General features: G+C 42.4%; 2 protein-coding genes across 2 annotated transcripts in view; one reads left to right on the top strand and one right to left on the bottom strand.

The window, feature by feature from the left end:
• LOC134651374 (uncharacterized) overlaps positions 1-13,854 on the bottom strand; it is a 222,060-nt gene extending 208,206 nt beyond the window's left edge. The window contains exon 1 of the mRNA XM_063506462.1: positions 12,470-13,854. Coding sequence (XP_063362532.1) covers positions 12,519-13,826 — 1,308 coding nt within the window. The 5' untranslated portion in view covers positions 13,827-13,854 and the 3' untranslated portion in view covers positions 12,470-12,518. The remainder of the gene's footprint in view (positions 1-12,469) is intronic.
• LOC134651683 (uncharacterized) lies at positions 1,291-11,681 on the top strand. Its single transcript, XM_063506784.1, has 9 exons — positions 1,291-1,530; positions 1,991-2,154; positions 5,052-5,248; positions 6,327-6,512; positions 8,495-8,666; positions 9,244-9,421; positions 9,554-10,214; positions 10,408-10,529; positions 11,496-11,681. The coding sequence occupies exons 1-9, from the start codon at positions 1,333-1,335 to the stop codon at positions 11,679-11,681; spliced, it is 2,064 nt and encodes a 687-aa protein (XP_063362854.1). The 5' UTR covers positions 1,291-1,332.
• Positions 13,855-18,024: the final 4,170 nt, after the last annotated feature.

Raw genomic sequence — 18,024 nt, forward strand, 5'->3', positions numbered from 1 at the left:
GGCAACATTTATAACTATTTAATCTAAGTATAACTAATACATATATACTTGGTCAACCAGATCTTGACAGTAGAAAAACGCGGCAAATTTGAAAAATGTATGCGCGAAGAGACATCGTCTCATAGAAAATTTGAATTTCGCGCCTTTTTTTACTGACAAGGTTTGGTTGACCAGCTATATAACATAATATTTCCAACAATAGGTACGCATACAAATTAAAACAATTAAAACTAGAGCTTGAGCTAACTGTCCATAAACTCTTGTAGAGTATATGGACATTCAATTATTAGGTATGATTTTAGTTTATTTACGAAGGTTGGGTAGTTCGTTATTTTCTTTATATTCTGAGGTATTTGGTTATATATTTTAATTGACATTGAATAGGGGCTTTTGTTAAACATTTCCAGATTGGCGGGGATTGCTTGGACTGGTTTTTACGATGGCGTAGATTATGGATTGGCGGGTTGGGATTTTCGGGATTGTCGAATAAATTTTTATATTTTCGCACAAACTTCTACACACTTCAAATCAAGTTTCGACACAGCATTAAACACCTGTCGTAATTATATTACAATTTACAAAATATGTAAACTTGTCAGTACAATTATGTGTTTAATAGAGTAAATTTCCATACAAAATTGTAAACAATCACCTGTAAGGTGAAAATGTTTAATAAACAGAATTATGTAAAATTGTAGCTAAAATTATACAATTTTGTAAATTTCCCACTATGACAAATTTGTAATTTATAATTTTTATTAAACAGAAACATGTAGAGTTGTAACCTGTCAGGTACAATCTACAATTTACAATTTGTAATGTTTATTAAACAGGGCCCAGGTTTCCAGTATGTATAGCGATGTGTATTTTCGAATTGATACCAAAGAGTAGTATAATATATATATGAGAAAGAGAGCCCTCTCGTGGAACTTTTTTGTATCCATTACGAAGCGCCATCTGTAAATCTGAACACAAAACATTAACGTCAATATTCATACCTACAGGGCCTGTTTACACATTGATTAATGTTTAATATGAGTTCATACAATGTAGGTTTTATGTAGGATAGATAAAGCTGGTCAAGCAGATCTTGTTAGTAGAAAAAGGCGGCAAATTTAAAAAAAGTAGGCGCGAAGGGATATTGTCCCAAAGAAAATTTGAATTTCGCGCCTTTTTCCTCTGACAAGATTTGCTTGACCATCTATATTGTTTGTGACGTTACATGACATGTTTTTGAAACATTAAACAATGTGTATTCTATGATTTCAGTGGTTATATTATAGATATTATGTGTTTTTATTAATAGCCAAGCCTGCACCAATATCTTCTAATATGAATTCATCAGGTGTCGATGGAAGTGCATTCACTTTAACCTTTGCCATCGAATTACTCGGAATAGAGGTTTGGCATGATTGCAACGAAGGTTGGCTAGATCTTGGGCCCTGTACTCAAGGCATGAAGATTCAGTACCAATTGTATCCTGGACAGAATTTTGACTTAGATATTCTCATATGGCCCCATGCTGTCAAAGTAAGTATCTAAGTATACTATAGGCAATGAGTTAGGTAGGATGAGGCGGTAAGGTCCTCCACAACGTTAGTCGCGCGTGCGGAGCGGGCGCACGCGGCGTGGCGGGTAAAATTATTGTAGGTCAGTAGTAGTGTAAGTAAGTACCTAAAATCCGCCGCACGCGTAATGAAGGACTGGGTAACGGTAAAAAAATAGAGCAAGTAGAAGATATACCCAACTTGCAAAACTTCTACTCGCTCTAATATCATATTATATTATGTACAATGTTTAGCAACATAATAGACTACCTGTCTTTTTCTAACTATATTATTATGAAAGGGAGGGGTATGGACATCTCGCGCGCGAGCGGCGCGAGATAGGTACTGTCTCAGTGCGATATGCCGATATACCCGTCCCTAGGCGAAAGGATGGATCTAATAACAATAACCTCTATAGCACACCGTTCTACGTTTTCTTTTAGATATGGAGTGGTATGAATTCCGGTTGGGTTCGTACGTGGCAGTTCTTGGATCGTCGATGGCTGGCATTTGATATTTGCCATATATTTCCCGTAAAGGTTGTGGAGCTGAAATCCTTTGTAGCGACGGTTTACCCTACCTTTGGAGTGGGCGCTTTCGGATCCAAGTAAGTAATACCTTAGGTATGACCTAGGAGAGTTTCAGGGCGTGACCTCAAAAATTGAAATTTCGCGGTAAACCTTCAGTCTACGCTGAGTCTGCTTGCTAAAGTATGAGGCATAGTGTAGACAACATCTATATTACAATCATGGCTAAGTGAATTGCCTAGGTATCCAGACATAGGCAGTTGGCTGCATACTTAATCTATACCTACAGGGTATACGTGTCTATTAGCCTACTTTCTTTTAGTATCGGCCTAGATTTAATTATATTCTTTTTATGGTAGATGTAGGTGTAGTGTAGGGACGCCCGGCCGGAAGCCGGCGGGCTGTCGATCGCGCGTCGCGTTCATTCAGCCCTGTTCCCTGCAGTTGGAGCTGCAGGTTACTGTCCCGGCGGCATTCCCACACTATTCTCCTCGAATCTTCTTGTTTTCCTGCAGAACAGAAGGACATCTTTGAGTTCGACGTCCTTTAGTTCGTGTTCTTTCAGTGTGTCTCTACCATGTCTCTACCGAATGTATTATATCGCGGTGCCGCGTACATAGTACATTCTGCTAGTAAATGAAAGCTAGTCTCCTCCTTACCATAGTGTGGGCAGGAGGCGTCTCTACTAATTTCCATTATCTTAAGGTGTCTGTTGAGAGCAGTGTTGAGAGTATTGTGACCCGTAATGATACCTGTCAGTAGTCTCAGACTGCTCTTACCTAGTTTCAAAAGATACCTGGTTCTCCTGTGGTCTAAACCTTTGATCATCATCTTCGACTGTCTACATCCAGTCTCTTCTTCCCATTCGTTCTGTGCTTCCATCTCTTTTACCTTCTCTATGACTCCCTTCGTGACATCCGCTGACATAGGCAGAGCCGGTTCCGGGCCTATATATTCCGTCTCCGCCCCTATCCTCGCCAGCTTGTCTGCTTTCTGACAACCGGTCTGGCCTAGTGGGTAGTGACCCTGCCTGTCCTGTCGCGGCCGCGGTCCTGGGTTTGAATCCCAGTAAGGGCATTTATTTGTGTGAGCACACAGATATTTGTTCCTGAGTCATGGTTGTTTTCTATGTATTTAAGTATTTAAGTATTGTTTGTTTGTTTTTTTGTTTGTTTGTTTGTTTGTTTGTTTGTTTGTTTGTTTGTTTGTTTGTTTGTTTGTTTGTTTGTTTGTTTGTTTGTTTGTTTGTTTGTTTGTTTGTTTGTTTGTTTGTTTGTTTGTTTGTTTGTTTGTTTGTTTGTTTGTTTGTTTGTTTGTTTGTTTGTTTGTTTGTTTGTTTGTTTGTTTGTTTGTTTGTTTGTTTGTTTGTTTGTTTGTTTGTTTGTTTGTTTGTTTGTTTGTTTGTTTGTTTGTTTGTTTGTTTGTTTGTTTGTTTGTTTGTTTGTTTGTTTGTTTGTTTGTTTGTTTGTTTGTTTGTTTGTTTGTTTGTTTGTTTGTTTGTTTGTTTGTTTGTTTGTTTGTTTGTTTGTTTGTTTGTTTGTTTGTTTGTTTGTTTGTTTGTTTGTTTGTTTGTTTGTTTGTTTGTTTGTTTGTTTGTTTATTTATTTATTTATTTATTAATTTATTAATTTATTTATTTATTTATTTCTCGTTTCCCGTTACTCCTTGGTATCCTGGTACCCATGCCACCGTGACACTTCTTTGCTTGCCTATCAAGTTGAGCTCCTCTCGACATTCTCTCACGAGAGAGGAGGTGACTGATATTTTCTTTAGTGCCTTTAGTGCTGCCTGGCTATCTGTGTATATTACGACAGCGCCCTCTTGCTTTACAGTCTTCTTGATTATGCTTGCGCAGCGCGCTATAACACATACCTCTGCTTGGAACACGCTAGCATATCTGCCCAGTGGTACTGATACTTTCTCCCCTAGTTTGGGAATCACTATGCCCGCTCCTGCCAGTTTAGTCGAGCTTCTTCTTGAGCCATCCGTGAAGCAAATGGTCGTCGGGTGACCGACTTCCATCTTCCAGTTATCTCTGTCTCCTATGTGTATTCTATATTTCTTGTCAAATATCTCCTGCCTCTTTATAAGGTCATTATTGGCCATCAAAATCTCAAGTTTTGATAGTGCCTCTCTTTGTATCAGCGCATGTCTCTTGTCCACGCAGCTTCCTCTCCATTCCTTGCATGCTTTCATTCTGTACCACTGTTCGGTGGCTCTTTTCTCAACCTCAATCCAGAGTGGCTTCAAACCTAGCATTACCTCCATTGCGTGTGTCGGGGTCGTTCTCATAGCCCCCGTCATCATGAGGCACGCTAGTCTCTAAACTTTGCTTAGGTCTGTTTGGTTTTCTTTAATATGTGCTCTATGCCACCATGTCACAGCTCCATATAGCACCCTGGGTAGTACTTATTATCGCCTTGTAGATCCAGTGAATCATTCCTGGCTTCAGTCCCCAGTTCTTTCCTACTGCCCTTTTGCGTTGGAACAGTGTTCTTATAGCTTTTGCCGTCTGCTCCTTGATGTGAGTTTTGTACCTGAGTTCTTTTTATGGTGCTACTCCTTACTACCTTGTCAAGTAGTAGGTAAGTACGCTTAGTAAAACAAATTATTAGTTAAATTGCAACCATCGTTACACTGAATTTATTTCCAGTCCAATACGACCTTCAAGAAAAGAGCGTACTCCCATCTTAAAGGCTGGAAACGCACTTACAATACAACCCCTCTGGTGGTGCGGGTGTCCATGGGCGGCGGTAATCGCTTACCATCAGGCGATCCGTCAGCTCGTTTAAAATTGCAAAAAGCAGACTCAAACAAGTAGTGTTGGTTATAAGTATGTTGTTTGCATGTATAGTGAAGTGTTCATAGCAAGGGATCTTAGATCTTAGTACCTAAGTTCTCACTTCATTATCAGCAGCAATAGTGTACCATCTCCCTGAAAACGCCATTTTAGTTATTAAGTAACTGTTTGTTTTAGTGCAAAAAACGACAAGGTTACAGAAGTATTCCTACCACGTCTAACGTTTGGGCAACAACGATATTTCGCTCCAGTGGTAGAAGAGGAGTTAATAAGCTTCGAGACTTTCATCTACAATTTAATATGGGAGATAGTGGAGGGTTATATACCCGCCTCTTATTTGGACGGATTGTTTGATGTTCCGCATCCTGTCGCAGGTATTATTGTCACGTTCCTTTGCACGGTATTAAAGTAGCTAGATATAAAATGATACAGTATAAGAAAGGAGGTAAATAACTACTACAAATACCTAGAACTCTGTTGCTCACCTAAGAGCACGTTCATTATATCTAAAATTTATTTTAAACGAGAGCGGAGCGTCAACGGGCTAGTCATAAAAACATATATAGTATATATATATACATATATGTACAATACAGTAGAACATCTAGAGTGCGAGAGAATATATGGCCCTCTAGTTTATAATTTATAATGTAAAATATGAAAGTAATTTTAGGGAAATGTTAACCAAGAACCTGCGACTCTACCAAGGCCGCTAGTGTCTAGTGCCGCTATAGCCATCGAATCCCGAAATCTCTTTACTCTCTACAGGCTTGCTTATCCTACAAGGAGTCTTAAACTTATTAGACGGCGCCGACCGACATCTTAATTCTTATCGAGAAATCGAAATTATTTCTACTTCAGGCGCAGAAATGAAGATTTTCTTGATAAAAACTATTCCATTTCCTTCCACGGGACTCCAACTATCTCCACACCTAGTACCAAATATAATTTAAATCGATTCAGCAGTTTTAGCGTTACCTGTAGGTACTGAAAAAGATGCCACTAAGGAAAAAGGGGCCCGGAATCGAACCGGCGTCTTCATGCAGTTTACGCGGCTAACGTCCTGACCACTAGACCACCTGGCCACGGCGAAAATTTGGGAAGGGTAATCCCTTCCCAAATTTTCTAGTATATGCTGTAATTGAAAGGCTAGGCGTCTTTGACCAACTCTAAGGGAGGCAGCACGAGATTAGTTTCATCTTAGCTTAGCAGCTGGCGAGAGAGATGTTGCTGCCATAGCAACACTCCTAACTGTACATCGGTGGACCTTATTACAAAAGGCATAAGGTAACAGGTACAGTTGACAGTGTGGGCGATGGTACCTCCATGTCATATTACTTACATTATTAGCAATAGAGGTGACAGGTTTCTTGAACTACCTAGGCCATGTCGAGAACTACGACGTTTACTTTATTGCTTATTTTTAATTTCATTGTTGAATTCATGTTGTAGACGTAAGACATCAAGATGCCGTATTACATCACGTAAGGGAAGCCGCGCTCAATCGCAACTTGTCTGTACAATCTGAGTCACAATTATTAAGCACAAGCAAAAAAACATTAGCAAACCAAAAGAAGAAAGTAGATGTATCGCACACTAAATTTGAAATTACTTTGTCTGGGAATAATATTTTAGCGGGTAAGTAAGGTGTTTTTACTTCCTGCACATATACGTTTGATGTATTAAGTACCTATTACTTATTTATTACTAGTTATCGAAGTTTTGGTTGCCACTCGGGGAAAATGACCTAATTTTAGTTTATTTAATGTCGTAGGTATATTTTACAAATATGATATATATGGACAATATATGGATACACCTTTAAACCCGCGATAACTTTGTAAATGCTAGAAAAAGAATGCTGAAAGTCTAAAGTGTCATTCTATGCAACTTGCTAACTAGGTATGTAAACAAAAGTCACTAGTAAATTCATATTTTGTGACAGTTTATTTATGGCGGTTTGTTTACATAGTTAGCAAGTTCTATAGAATGACACTTAAATTGCATACTTTTTCTAGCAGTTTCAAAGTTATCGCAGGTTTAAAGATGTATCCATGTTACTATTTCAACTTGATATACCGCGGTGTGGCATCTAAAACCCCTATCACTGTTTACTACCTACGTGCTTATAAAACGTGCTACTGATTCACAATTTTTAACACATTTTGTTTTTACTGATTATTAAACAACTTTTATGACTGTACGTGCGTGAACTTTCAGAGAGTTTACAGAATGTTTGAAATCCTGGCTGTTAAAAATCTTTGTTATAGTCCCTAGACAGGGTAGGTGAAAACCACATCAAAATCCGTTCAGTATTTTTTGTGTTTATCGCGAACATACATAGTACATACACAATTACACACGATTAGGGTTTGCAATCCGGATCCGGAATGTATGAAATTATCCGGATCTGGATCCGGATCCGCGGATCTTCCCATACATTTTGGATCCGTCGTGCAAACCCTACACACGATCAGACAGACGCAGCGGGGAACATTGTTTTATAAGGTGTAGTGAAAGCGAATAGTGATATCATATCGGTCATAATCGGCGGTCGAAATATGTGACATGATGCGTAGAATTCTTATTTGAATGATAAAATATTTTGAAACCCGATAAGGTTTGACCGCACAGCCCTCGGTCTACATTTCCCCGGACTTGAAACCTACTTTTTTAGTTAATAAAAAATACACGAAGGAGAATTCCAAGATAGCTAAAGGCATTCATTATTTATTTACCAAGCTGACGTAAATCAATGAATTGATACGGGTTACGAGTGGGAACATGGATTTCTTTCAGTGAAACAAACTATCCTAATAAATACACCCAATTTTGTTTTTACTTAAGGGTCAGGGCGAACGAAACAATTTTTCATCTAGGTATTCATAAACCCCTATTTAACCGAGCGCTGGCGAAGGTCTCCATTTCAACTTGAGCAAAAATGCTTTCGTATGTCCGGATGTTCTCGTCTACAGGTCGCATTTCTCAATCGATTCTCGGGAAATTTGTCAGCAGGTTAAAATTATAAATAGTTTTTTTGTCGATTCAATTTTAGGAATTTTTTTCAAAATGGCAGAGCCAAGGCGTTTCGCGAGATCTACAGCTCACAGAGAGCCACTAGTAAATATTTACATCACTAGAGTCACCTAGACTGCTACCTACTGAAGACCTTGTAATCAAATATACACCTTCAGAATGCAACTGACCTAAATCTAATGTGTCGCATGTCGCATTCTAAAATGACCGAATACAAAATGCGTCGCACCGCTACGGGCTACTGTGTGCAACGCCGCGTAGCGGAAGGCTACGAGTTTTGTTTTTGTATCCCAGATAATAAATTGACAGTTTGATTGGGCAATCTACTATCCAATCATACTGTTTTTGTACTAAAATGCGATCGGACAAATTCAGACAATTGAACTTTTCATATTGGCGTCTTTAGCATGACTGCGCCGCGACAGGAACTCGCGCCCGTTATAGACTACCGGTGTTTTAAGTATTATTAATTAGTAAGAGACGGGTACATTTTTTCATTTACACAGAGAAAGCCCGTCTTCCACTTTACTCAACCTATATTTAATGAAATGTATCTAACATTCGTAATTCGCTAAATGTTTTAGGAGCTGGTCGGCAAGTCGCTTTTCAATCGGTCGGCGGCCGGCCACCGGAACTAGGGGAGTTTTTTGTCTTCATCTCCAGTCAGAATTTGCCCGCCTCCGACGACTATCCGATACTTTTTGTAAACATCGATTCTCTATTCGATGTGCCGACAGAAGCGTTAAAGAAATACCAGTAAGCATTACCAACGTATTAGTTAAGTAAAGGTGTAGCTAGGGCTAGCTATACCTATACCTAACCAGGCGTATCTACACCGTACGGGAAATCAAGACGTATGCAGCTGACATAGAAGGAAGTGCACAATTTATGCAAATTACAGGGAGGATATTGTTGCAGACATACGGCGCAATTCGGGAAATGAATTAGAGATTCACTAGATATGAAATAGTAAAGATATGTGACGTTCCACGATAAAAGGTACCTTATGGCGGCTGGCGCTTACGCTATTATTAAAGCCGCTACAATATTCAGCCGGGGCCATGGTACCTTTTGCCGTGGAACGTCACATATCTTTACTATTTCATATCTAGTGAATCTCTAAATCATTTCCCGAATCGGGCTGATATTCCTATTCCTGTACGACATCGGGTTAGTTAGACAGTGTGTTAAACTTTTGTACATAATTACCTCTACTAAGCTATTCAGACTATTCAGTGTCTTAATAGGAGTCCATTTCTATTATATTATATCATAACTGCTATCTTGATTAGGTACTAAATTTATTTTGTTAAGTTTCATAAGTTCATTTCAGAATATCGCATATTTATACACGATGGTCTATCAGAGAAGAGACCCATGACTCGGAACATCAGCTTATAGAAAACAATAAAACAACGTATAACTTCAAAGATCATCACGTGCTGCCATTACCTTGCGATATGGCTTTCAAAATTATCTGCAGTCTCATAGATGATGACTTCCGTATTCAGGTTAGTGATTATAACTAATTAATATTGCATTCACGCATATTATGAAGGAATTCACCCATAAAATGGCCATGCCGTATTGCAGCCGGGTGTACATGTAATGTGAGTAAGATGACATTAGCAGTGTTTTTACAGCTTCGTGGAATAAGAAAGGCCCCAACACATTATGATGAGCCAAGTTTTTTCGGGTATGACAAGAAAGACTGCTTATTTGCTACCAACGCTCCGCCCAGATTCAAACATTACGAAACTGACTTTATAATAGCTGAAAGTAAAGTCAACGCACGGTCTCTTGGAAAAGGAGTTAGTGGTGTAGTCCAAGGAGAATTCGCGTTGTTGCCTCCAAACTACACAGTGAAGAGATTAGGCCGTCAAGCATTCTGCACAAATGATCAAAACGGTATTAACTTGCCAGTTAACCCTGAACAAATAGTTCCATCATGCGTTGTCCTAGATGCTCAGATGACTTTGGAAGTACGCATGGGCTATGCTGGATGCAGGCCGCAAAGATTGGAAAAGAGTTATTCCAGAATGATTTGTCTTATTTCTGATCAATGGCTGATAATGGAATTATTAACTCTAGTTACTGACATTAACCGGGATTTGGAAAGTCCTAAAGAGAGCGACAGTTTTCTGTCGGGTTTTGCCATTGACACGGGCGGCACCGTAATTATTTACGTCGAGGGGCCTAAGGATGGCGTAATTTTACAGCTGTGGGAAAAAACTGGAGACTATTTTCCTCACTCTAACCCGTTGTTTTCCTCGTCAGCAAAATATTCATCCAGGGTTTATCCTGGTAAGTTGGATAAAAACTGAACGATTGCGTTCATACAATTTTATGAATACGATCCGATTATTCTCATAGTTATCTACAGATTCCCAAGTGAAAAGTTTTATTACATAACCCTTATTCTAAAATAATCAAACAACAAATATGTTGACATATAGGTATGTTAACGTGAGTTCAATCGATGTTATGCTTCTTTCAGATTTAACGTTCGCTGGCACTCCTGCATTTTTCAAGATAATGAAGATGTTTGTTCCTCTGTCGGCAGTTTTGGCTTGTCCCCCTGTTTACGCGAGACCAAGCTTGCCTGTTTTAGCTCGATATGTTAGAACTTTTATTATTCGTTTATTATTTTAAAGAAAATCAATGTTGTGTTTCACTCGGGAGGAAAGTTTGTTTAACCCTCGGGCTATTGAACCCTAGCAATGCTCGCGATTCCACTTCTGAAACCATTTGCTACGCTCGTGGTTCAATTGGAATTTGGAATCTTTCGCTTGCTCGGGTATTTATATTAGCACCAGGATTTAAACAACAACTTTGCTCCCTTGTAAAACAAATATCTATTTGATGTGTAGTGTGTGATATGTAGCACATGAACACATTTTTTCACCAATATTAATACCTAATTTAAGGATGCGTTGCGACATAATATTATGTATTTGGTCACGTTGGCGGCGAGTATTTATTTGATGACTGTACCTATTGTAGTACTACATATGGGGCATTATCTATGAAAAGGGACCTTATTGTCGATGGCGCTTACGCCGCACAGCGTCGCGCGGCATTGTATTTATATTGTAGCATCGTTCATAATGGCGTAACCGCCATCGACAATAAGGTCCCTTTTCATATAAAACGTCACATATTAAGTTATTTAAATGTAACTTTTGCTTAAAACATCTTCGAGGGGAAGACGGTACTTACCTACTCCTTTAAGCGGAGTGATATTATGTATGCGTCTCACGAAAATGTCCAACAATATCCCAACTCTCTCGCATGCGACTAAAACTTTCTCCCTAATTGCGCTTCATTTAGTCCGACTCACTGCTGTAATTAATTTATATTTAGAATTTCTCAATCCTCAATCCTTGCCATTGCAAGCGATGCAAAGCTTCCAGGGGGTGATAGCTGAGGTTTTTGTTGAACATTTTTAGCCTTATGTATCATACGACAGGTGTTTAATAAATTATTTATAAAAACTTAAGAATTTATGAAAAATATCCAGAATTAAATAGTTACCTGTACTTATATTAGTTTGTATTTAGTAAGCTGCCTCTTTTTTATTTTCAGGCCACATTGAAGCTAGGTCGGTTGCTAAGCAACAAGCCGTGGTGGCGGCTTGGGCCGCCGACCAGCGAACTGCCCACCGCCGCGGAGTTGGTCAGCTTTTGCCAGGAGCTCTGCACAGCGGCCCGCCCGACGCAGGCGATGACCGCTCAGTGTGCCATGCTCCTCAAAACTAGTAAGCATTTATAATTATAAATGCGGTTGTTTAACCAACTGGTTAAACAACTTCGTCAGTAGAAAAAGTAGGTTCGTCACGTCGCTCTCCGGATAGCCTGGAAAGAGTGATAATGACGGGCAAAGTTGAAGGCTCGAGACCTCAGGCCCCTCCTCCTTAGTAGGAGGTCATCTAGTGATGGTGTTCTCAAATTACGGCACCTATGCAATTAAAATTGCACGAGGTCATGCGCTTAGCGGGAAACAGAACCCTATGGAGGAACCTGGTCTTCAACAGAAGGACATGATGTCACGATCCTCAGTATTGAGGGACCGACTGAAGAAGAAGAACCTTAGTGGAAAAGTTGAATTGAGTGTGAGGTTGATTATTGTAATATTTCTAGAAGTCTTAATTCAAATTAGGTACCTACTTTAGTTTACCATTTTGCGTAGGCGTTGCGTGGGTGTTTTGCGACGTGTATTTATCTTAGGTATGTACTAGGCTTAATGATATTTATTGACTCTAGCCTTCAATCAGTTATGGTATCATATCTGAAGATCAGAATAATTCCTAACTTATTAATCGACTGAAACTCATTTATATTTAGCTATTTAGCGATAAGACCGCCTGTTGTTACCTACATTTTTGTACCTGTTCATACTTTTGTACTATTTCTTTTGTAGTGTGCAATAAAGCATTTTATTATTATTCCTTTATTCATTTAATTTCTTAGATTAGGTTATTTATAATATGGATATAAAAATAAAATACAAAAACACTTACAAAAACAATACAAAATACTTATAAACATATTATAAAAAACCTAACCTAGGGTGCCGCCAGCAGCGGGGCAAGGCCCAAGCTGCCGGTGGTCAGGGCTGCAGAGAGAGGAACCGGCGGACTATCCGCGCCGTGTCCAAGATCACCGCCTTCTGCATCTGACCCTTGATCCAACCACCTAGCGAGAGTCTCTCAAGATGTTGGTCGAGACTCTTCGCTATTAGACCGTTCGCTGAAACAACTATCGGGACAATGATCGTCGAATCAACATCCCACATGGCGGTTATCTCGTGAGCCAAGTCTAGGTACTTACTAGACTTGTCCTTCTCGGCTTTCACGAGATTCTCATCATGGGGGATGGTGATGTCAACGAGCACGGCCCGGCGCTGCGATCGATCTATTATCACAATGTCAGGCTTATTGGCTACAATAGTCCTGTCAGTGATGATAGATCGATCCCAATAGAGCGTGGCACGACCATTCTCGAGAACTTGCGCAGGTGAATACTTGTAGTACGGTACTTCGCGGTCCACAAGGCCGTATAGAAGAGCAAGCTGCTGGTGAATAATCCTGGCTACGAGATTATGTCTGTGCAAGTACTCGCCGTTAGCAAGATGAGAACAACCGGAAATGATATGCCTGAGTGACTCTCCGGGACGGCGGCATGCCCGACAAATGTCGACCGTACCGTCCTTCAGGATATATTTCCGATAGTTGTTCGTCATCAATACTTCGTCCGCAATTGCACAGGCAAAACCCTCGGTTTCTCCGAAGAGGTCCCCGAATCGTAACCAGTTCACCGACGCGAGCAGGTCCACATCAGGTCCCGTGAGGGCCTTGTAGAACCGCCCGTGTAGCACCTTACTCTCCCATGCCGCCTTGCGATCCGCAGTACTTAGTACCACAGGTTTGCGCCAGTTCTCGTTTGCCAAGGAGAGCGGCGTGAGGTTCCTGTCTACTGCCACCACATCACGATGCATCCCACACTCGTTGTTAAGGAAATAATTCCTGAGATTATACACCTCGCGGTTGTGGAGATCCTTGGCGTTTAGGAAGCCTCGGCCTCCACATTTCCGTGGGATGTACAATCTCATAACTGACGAGCGTGGGTGTAGCATGCGATGTGCGGTGAGCAGTGATCGGACCCTCCGATCCAGGGCGTCCAGCTCGGTCTGAGTCCACCTTAGTATGCCAAAGGAGTATGTGAGTAGGGGCATTACCCAGGCGTTGAAGGCGCGCACTTTGTTGCCTCCTGACAAAAGACTGTTAAGGACTTTTGTGAGCCGACTGAAAAAGCGCTCCTTCACCGACCGTCTAATACCCTCGTCCTCAATACCCAACGACTGTGACATACCAAGGTATTTATAGGTTTCTGATTCAGAGATAGATCTGAAAGCCATTGTCTCAGAGAGTTGTAAATTTGTTGAATTTACAGCCCTCCCCCGCTCTACATGTATAACCGCACATTTATCGACACCAAACTCCATGTTGATGGCACTACTGAAGACTTCGGTAGTTTTCAGTAGGTCCAACAAGTCTTGGTTATTTGGTGCAAATAATTTGAGGTCATCCATGTACAGAAGGTGAGAAATGACTTCACCCTCTCTCCGAAGCCGGCAACCTAGTCCCAAATCTTTCAGCAGAGTGCTGAGGGGATTCAGAGCTAGGCAGAACCACAGGGGACTCAGACTGTCACCCTGAAAGATTCCTCGCTCAATCCTTATAAAATCCTGCGGACCAGAGCGGTCATTCCCGCCTCCTGGTTGACGAAGGACTGTGGTCCACCGCCCCATACACGCGCTTAGGAAGGCTCTCAAAGTTGCATCAACTTTATACAGCTCTAAGACCCTCCCCAGCCATGAATGAGGCACCGAATCATAGGCCTTCTTGTAGTCAATCCAAGCGGCTGAGAGGGCCCCCTTGTTCCGCCGGATTTGTTGGCATATGGTCATGTCTATGAGGAGGAGCTCTTTAGTACCACGGGACCCAACCCTACATCCATTTTGAGCGGAAGCCAAAATATTATTTGCGACAATGTGCGCGTTGATTTTTGCTCTCAAAATGGATGTAAGGAGCTTGTAGAGTGTAGGCAAGCATGTGATGGGTCTGTAGTTTTTTGCTTCCGTGGTACTACCGGACTTGAAGAGCAGGAAGGTGACACCAGTTGTTAAGGAAGGTGGGAGAGAACCAAGCTCGAGGGCTTGTTGAAATTGTGCTGCCAAGCAGGAGTGCGAGCATCGGAACCATTTTAGCCAGAAGTTGTGCAATCCATCCGGCCCAGGACTTTTCCAGTTCTGGGTCGTGCGGATGGCACAACTTACGTCATCGGGGGTGATAGTGACTACCGCCATAGGTTCGATGGACTCGCACTCACGCTCGACAACATTCATCCAACTCCCCTCGGTGTGTCCGACAGGCACCGACCAGATGCTACGCCAGAAGTCAGTCATGACAGTAGGATCCGGCGGCTGCGTGTCGGACTCACGAAGGTTGGTTTCCTCCCACTTTCGGTACACCTTCCTTTGGTCACTCTGGAAAAGACGATTCTGCTGGAATCGATCCACACGCTCTCTGTAGCGGCGAATACGGTTTGCCCATGCATAGACTTTCTGCTTTAGAAAGTCGATGCGCTCCGTAACGTTGGCCATGTAGTCGCGGGGCCTGATATCCGTCCCCGCGAACGCCTGGTTTACAAAGCGCATTACTCGGGGGCGATTGTTGCCCCCCCTGAAGCAGATCAGCTTTGCGATAAGAGTCCTAAAGGAGCTGATACGTCGCTCGATCCGTATTTGCCATGCGGGGGCACCTCCGGCGGTCCTAGGTGCACGTTCAGAGTCCGGAAACTTGACTCGTGCAACACGGCACGCCGCGATGGCTCCGCAATACATGATCGCGTGCGTATCATCTAAATCTTTACTAGTCCGCAAATATGGCTCTAGTAAAGCGTTTAGGGCTCCCATTAGCGCTAGATTGCGTCTATTCATAGGCAAACGTGGTAATCGTGGCCTAGTGTTGGGAGTGGAGCGATACTGCGTAATCGCCTCATCCAGAGTCCTCCTCAGTTGCTCATTGGCTGTACTACTCACACTCTGCGCGATCTCCTCCTCGTCGGCGTTGAGATCCAACCGCGGTGCCCCCGGTGCCCGGTCGGGTGCGGGCACCGGATTCGGCGACGTCGCGGGCGGGTCCCGCGCCGAGGTGGAGGCCGCGCAAGCAGAGAGAGCCTCCAGGCGAAGCCGATCAAGTGTCAAGTCATCCAACCGCTTTAGCCGCTGAATGACGCGCACCTGATCCGATAATCGCTGCTCCGACACGGTGATGGTGGGTTCAAGAGCCTGAAACAGAGGCAGTATTCTTGAACGATAGGCGGATAGCTGTGTTCCCCCCTCTGTAGCCCCATAATAGGCGCGCATGACATTCTCGTTCATTTGTCGAGTCCATCTCATGCGACGCACTACACCACCGGCAGCGGGAGCCGTGGGCGGGGCAGGATGTCCCGCAGGCCCCAAGCGTGCCGGCAGCGGTGGCCGCCCTCGTCGCGCAGGTGGTCGTGGCGGCGGCGGCGGCCCGCACTCGTCGCTCGACTCGCTGGTGTCGGGCGCGGTGGCGAATTCATCGCCCGACGACGGTTGCGAGGAGACGGACGAGGCGGGCGAGGGTGGTGAACGTGCGTTTCGTGGAGACGCTAGTTGAGCTCGTGTTTTGCTTCTCGTTTGCATTTTCTTTCACTTAGGGCCCGGCCACATGTCAGCGGTGCGGCGCCGCCGCCGCCGCGCGGCGCGGCACCGCAGAAATCTGCGACGCCGCAAACCGCTCTGCGGCGACGCCCGCCGCAACGCAAAATTTTGCGGTGCCGCGCTGCGGCGCCGCAAAGCGGTGCGCGACGCCGCGCGCGGTGCCGCAAAGCGGTGAGTTTCGCCGCGCGCGGTGCCGCCGAGCGGCGTGCGGCGCCGCAGATTTCTGCGGTGCCGCGCCGGTATTTTCTTTTGAAATGATTTGCATCTTCATTCATTATACGAAGATATGGGTTCACCCAAAATTTTCTTTTCAATTGTTTTTTTATTTCTGCGCCTTCTTAATAGCGCTGGCAGTACACCGAGAAATTCAGTAAAATGCTGCAAATGATATTAAAGGTATGAAAATCGGTACGATTGATCTTTAGGATATTTGAAACAATTTGACCCGAAGCACCATTAAAAAAAAACGAGATGAGTTACCTTTTTTTTGTATGGAATTTTTAAAAAACTGTTTTGAAACCTATCGTGTGTGGTATTAAACGAAAGGGCTTTATGAGCCGATTCCAAAAATATCATATCATTACATTTTAGTCATTTTTTTAGGGTTCCGTACCTCAAAAGGAAAAAACGGAACCCTTATAGGATCACTCGTGCGTCTGTCTGTCCGTCCGTCCGTCTGTCACAGCCTATTTTCTCCGAAACTACTGGACCAATAAAGTTGAAATTTGGCACACATATGTAAGTTTGTGACCTAAAGACGAACATGTAACGTAAATAAATGAATTTTAAATATGAAGGCCACTTTTGTGGGGTAAAAGAGAAATTTAAAAATAAAGTTTTTCAAACTATATCGTGTTACATACCAAATGAAAGAGCTCATTTTGAGAATCTCAAATCTATTTTTTTTATAATTTTAAGATAAACAGTTTAGCAGTTATTCAAGAAAATAGGCAAAAAATGACCATTCCTCCCCTTTATCTCTGAAACTACTAGGTCTAAAATAATGAAAAAAATACACTAAATAGTTCTTAACCTGTAGATGACAGGAAAACCTATTAGAAATGTGCAGTCAAGCGTAAGTCGGACTTAAGTACTAGTTTTTGATCCGACCCCTACGGGTTTTTTAAAGACATTTTACTCACTTTTCAATAAGTTGAAATTTGGCACACATATGTAAGTTTGTGATCCAAAGACGGACATGTAACGTACACAAATGAATTTTAAATATGGAGGCCACTTTTGGGGGGTAAAAGAGCAAATAAAAAAATAAAGTTATTCAAAATATATCGTGTGTGTATTAGATATGAGCGCCGATAGGCATATAGCCGGCGGCGGCGCGCCGGTCAAAATTGGTCGGCGGCGGCGGCGAATCGGCGGCGTGGCCTTGAAACACCTTCGATTAATGAAAAAAGAATTTAAACCAAAATTTTACCGAAAAAACATGGTTTTGCTCTAAGGAAGTTATGAAATAAATGCATTTTTTATTTTCAAGGATAATTTATTGAATAATGGTACGAAAAAAATTGATATCGTATAAACTGTGGATAAGCGGTATCGCGCGGCATCAGAGGCGGTCTTAATCATGGCGAGGCTTTGGCAGGAAGATCTTAGCGAGGCCCTTATCTTTTGTGCTAAGGTAAAAATTGCGGATTGACTGTATCAGGGAAACGTCTTGTCGACAGTCCAAAAAAAAAAACGAGCTCCGTCATTAACCAATATCGACCCAACAAAACCGATTTATGTCAAAAAGTGAGGCCCAACGCCGAGCTCCATGTAACACCGAAGACTTGATTTCGACGCCTCCCAATGCGAGGCCAGAGGATGAGCTGCAGGTAAGCATACAGCTAAGAATCGAACGCCA

This window comes from Cydia amplana, chromosome 10 (genome assembly GCF_948474715.1).
Source record: "Cydia amplana chromosome 10, ilCydAmpl1.1, whole genome shotgun sequence".
Classification (NCBI taxonomy): Eukaryota; Metazoa; Arthropoda; class Insecta; order Lepidoptera; family Tortricidae; genus Cydia; species Cydia amplana.

Excerpts from the sequence above, each read along its gene's own strand:
- LOC134651683 (XM_063506784.1), top strand. The coding sequence starts at position 1,333 with ATGAATTCATCAGGTGTCGATGGAAGTGCATTCACTTTAACCTTTGCC. Across the intron at positions 1,531-1,990 it reads TATGGCCCCATGCTGTCAAA|ATATGGAGTGGTATGAATTC; the intron begins GTAAGTATCTAA and ends GTTTTCTTTTAG. Across the intron at positions 2,155-5,051 it reads GTGGGCGCTTTCGGATCCAA|TGCAAAAAACGACAAGGTTA; the intron begins GTAAGTAATACC and ends TGTTTGTTTTAG.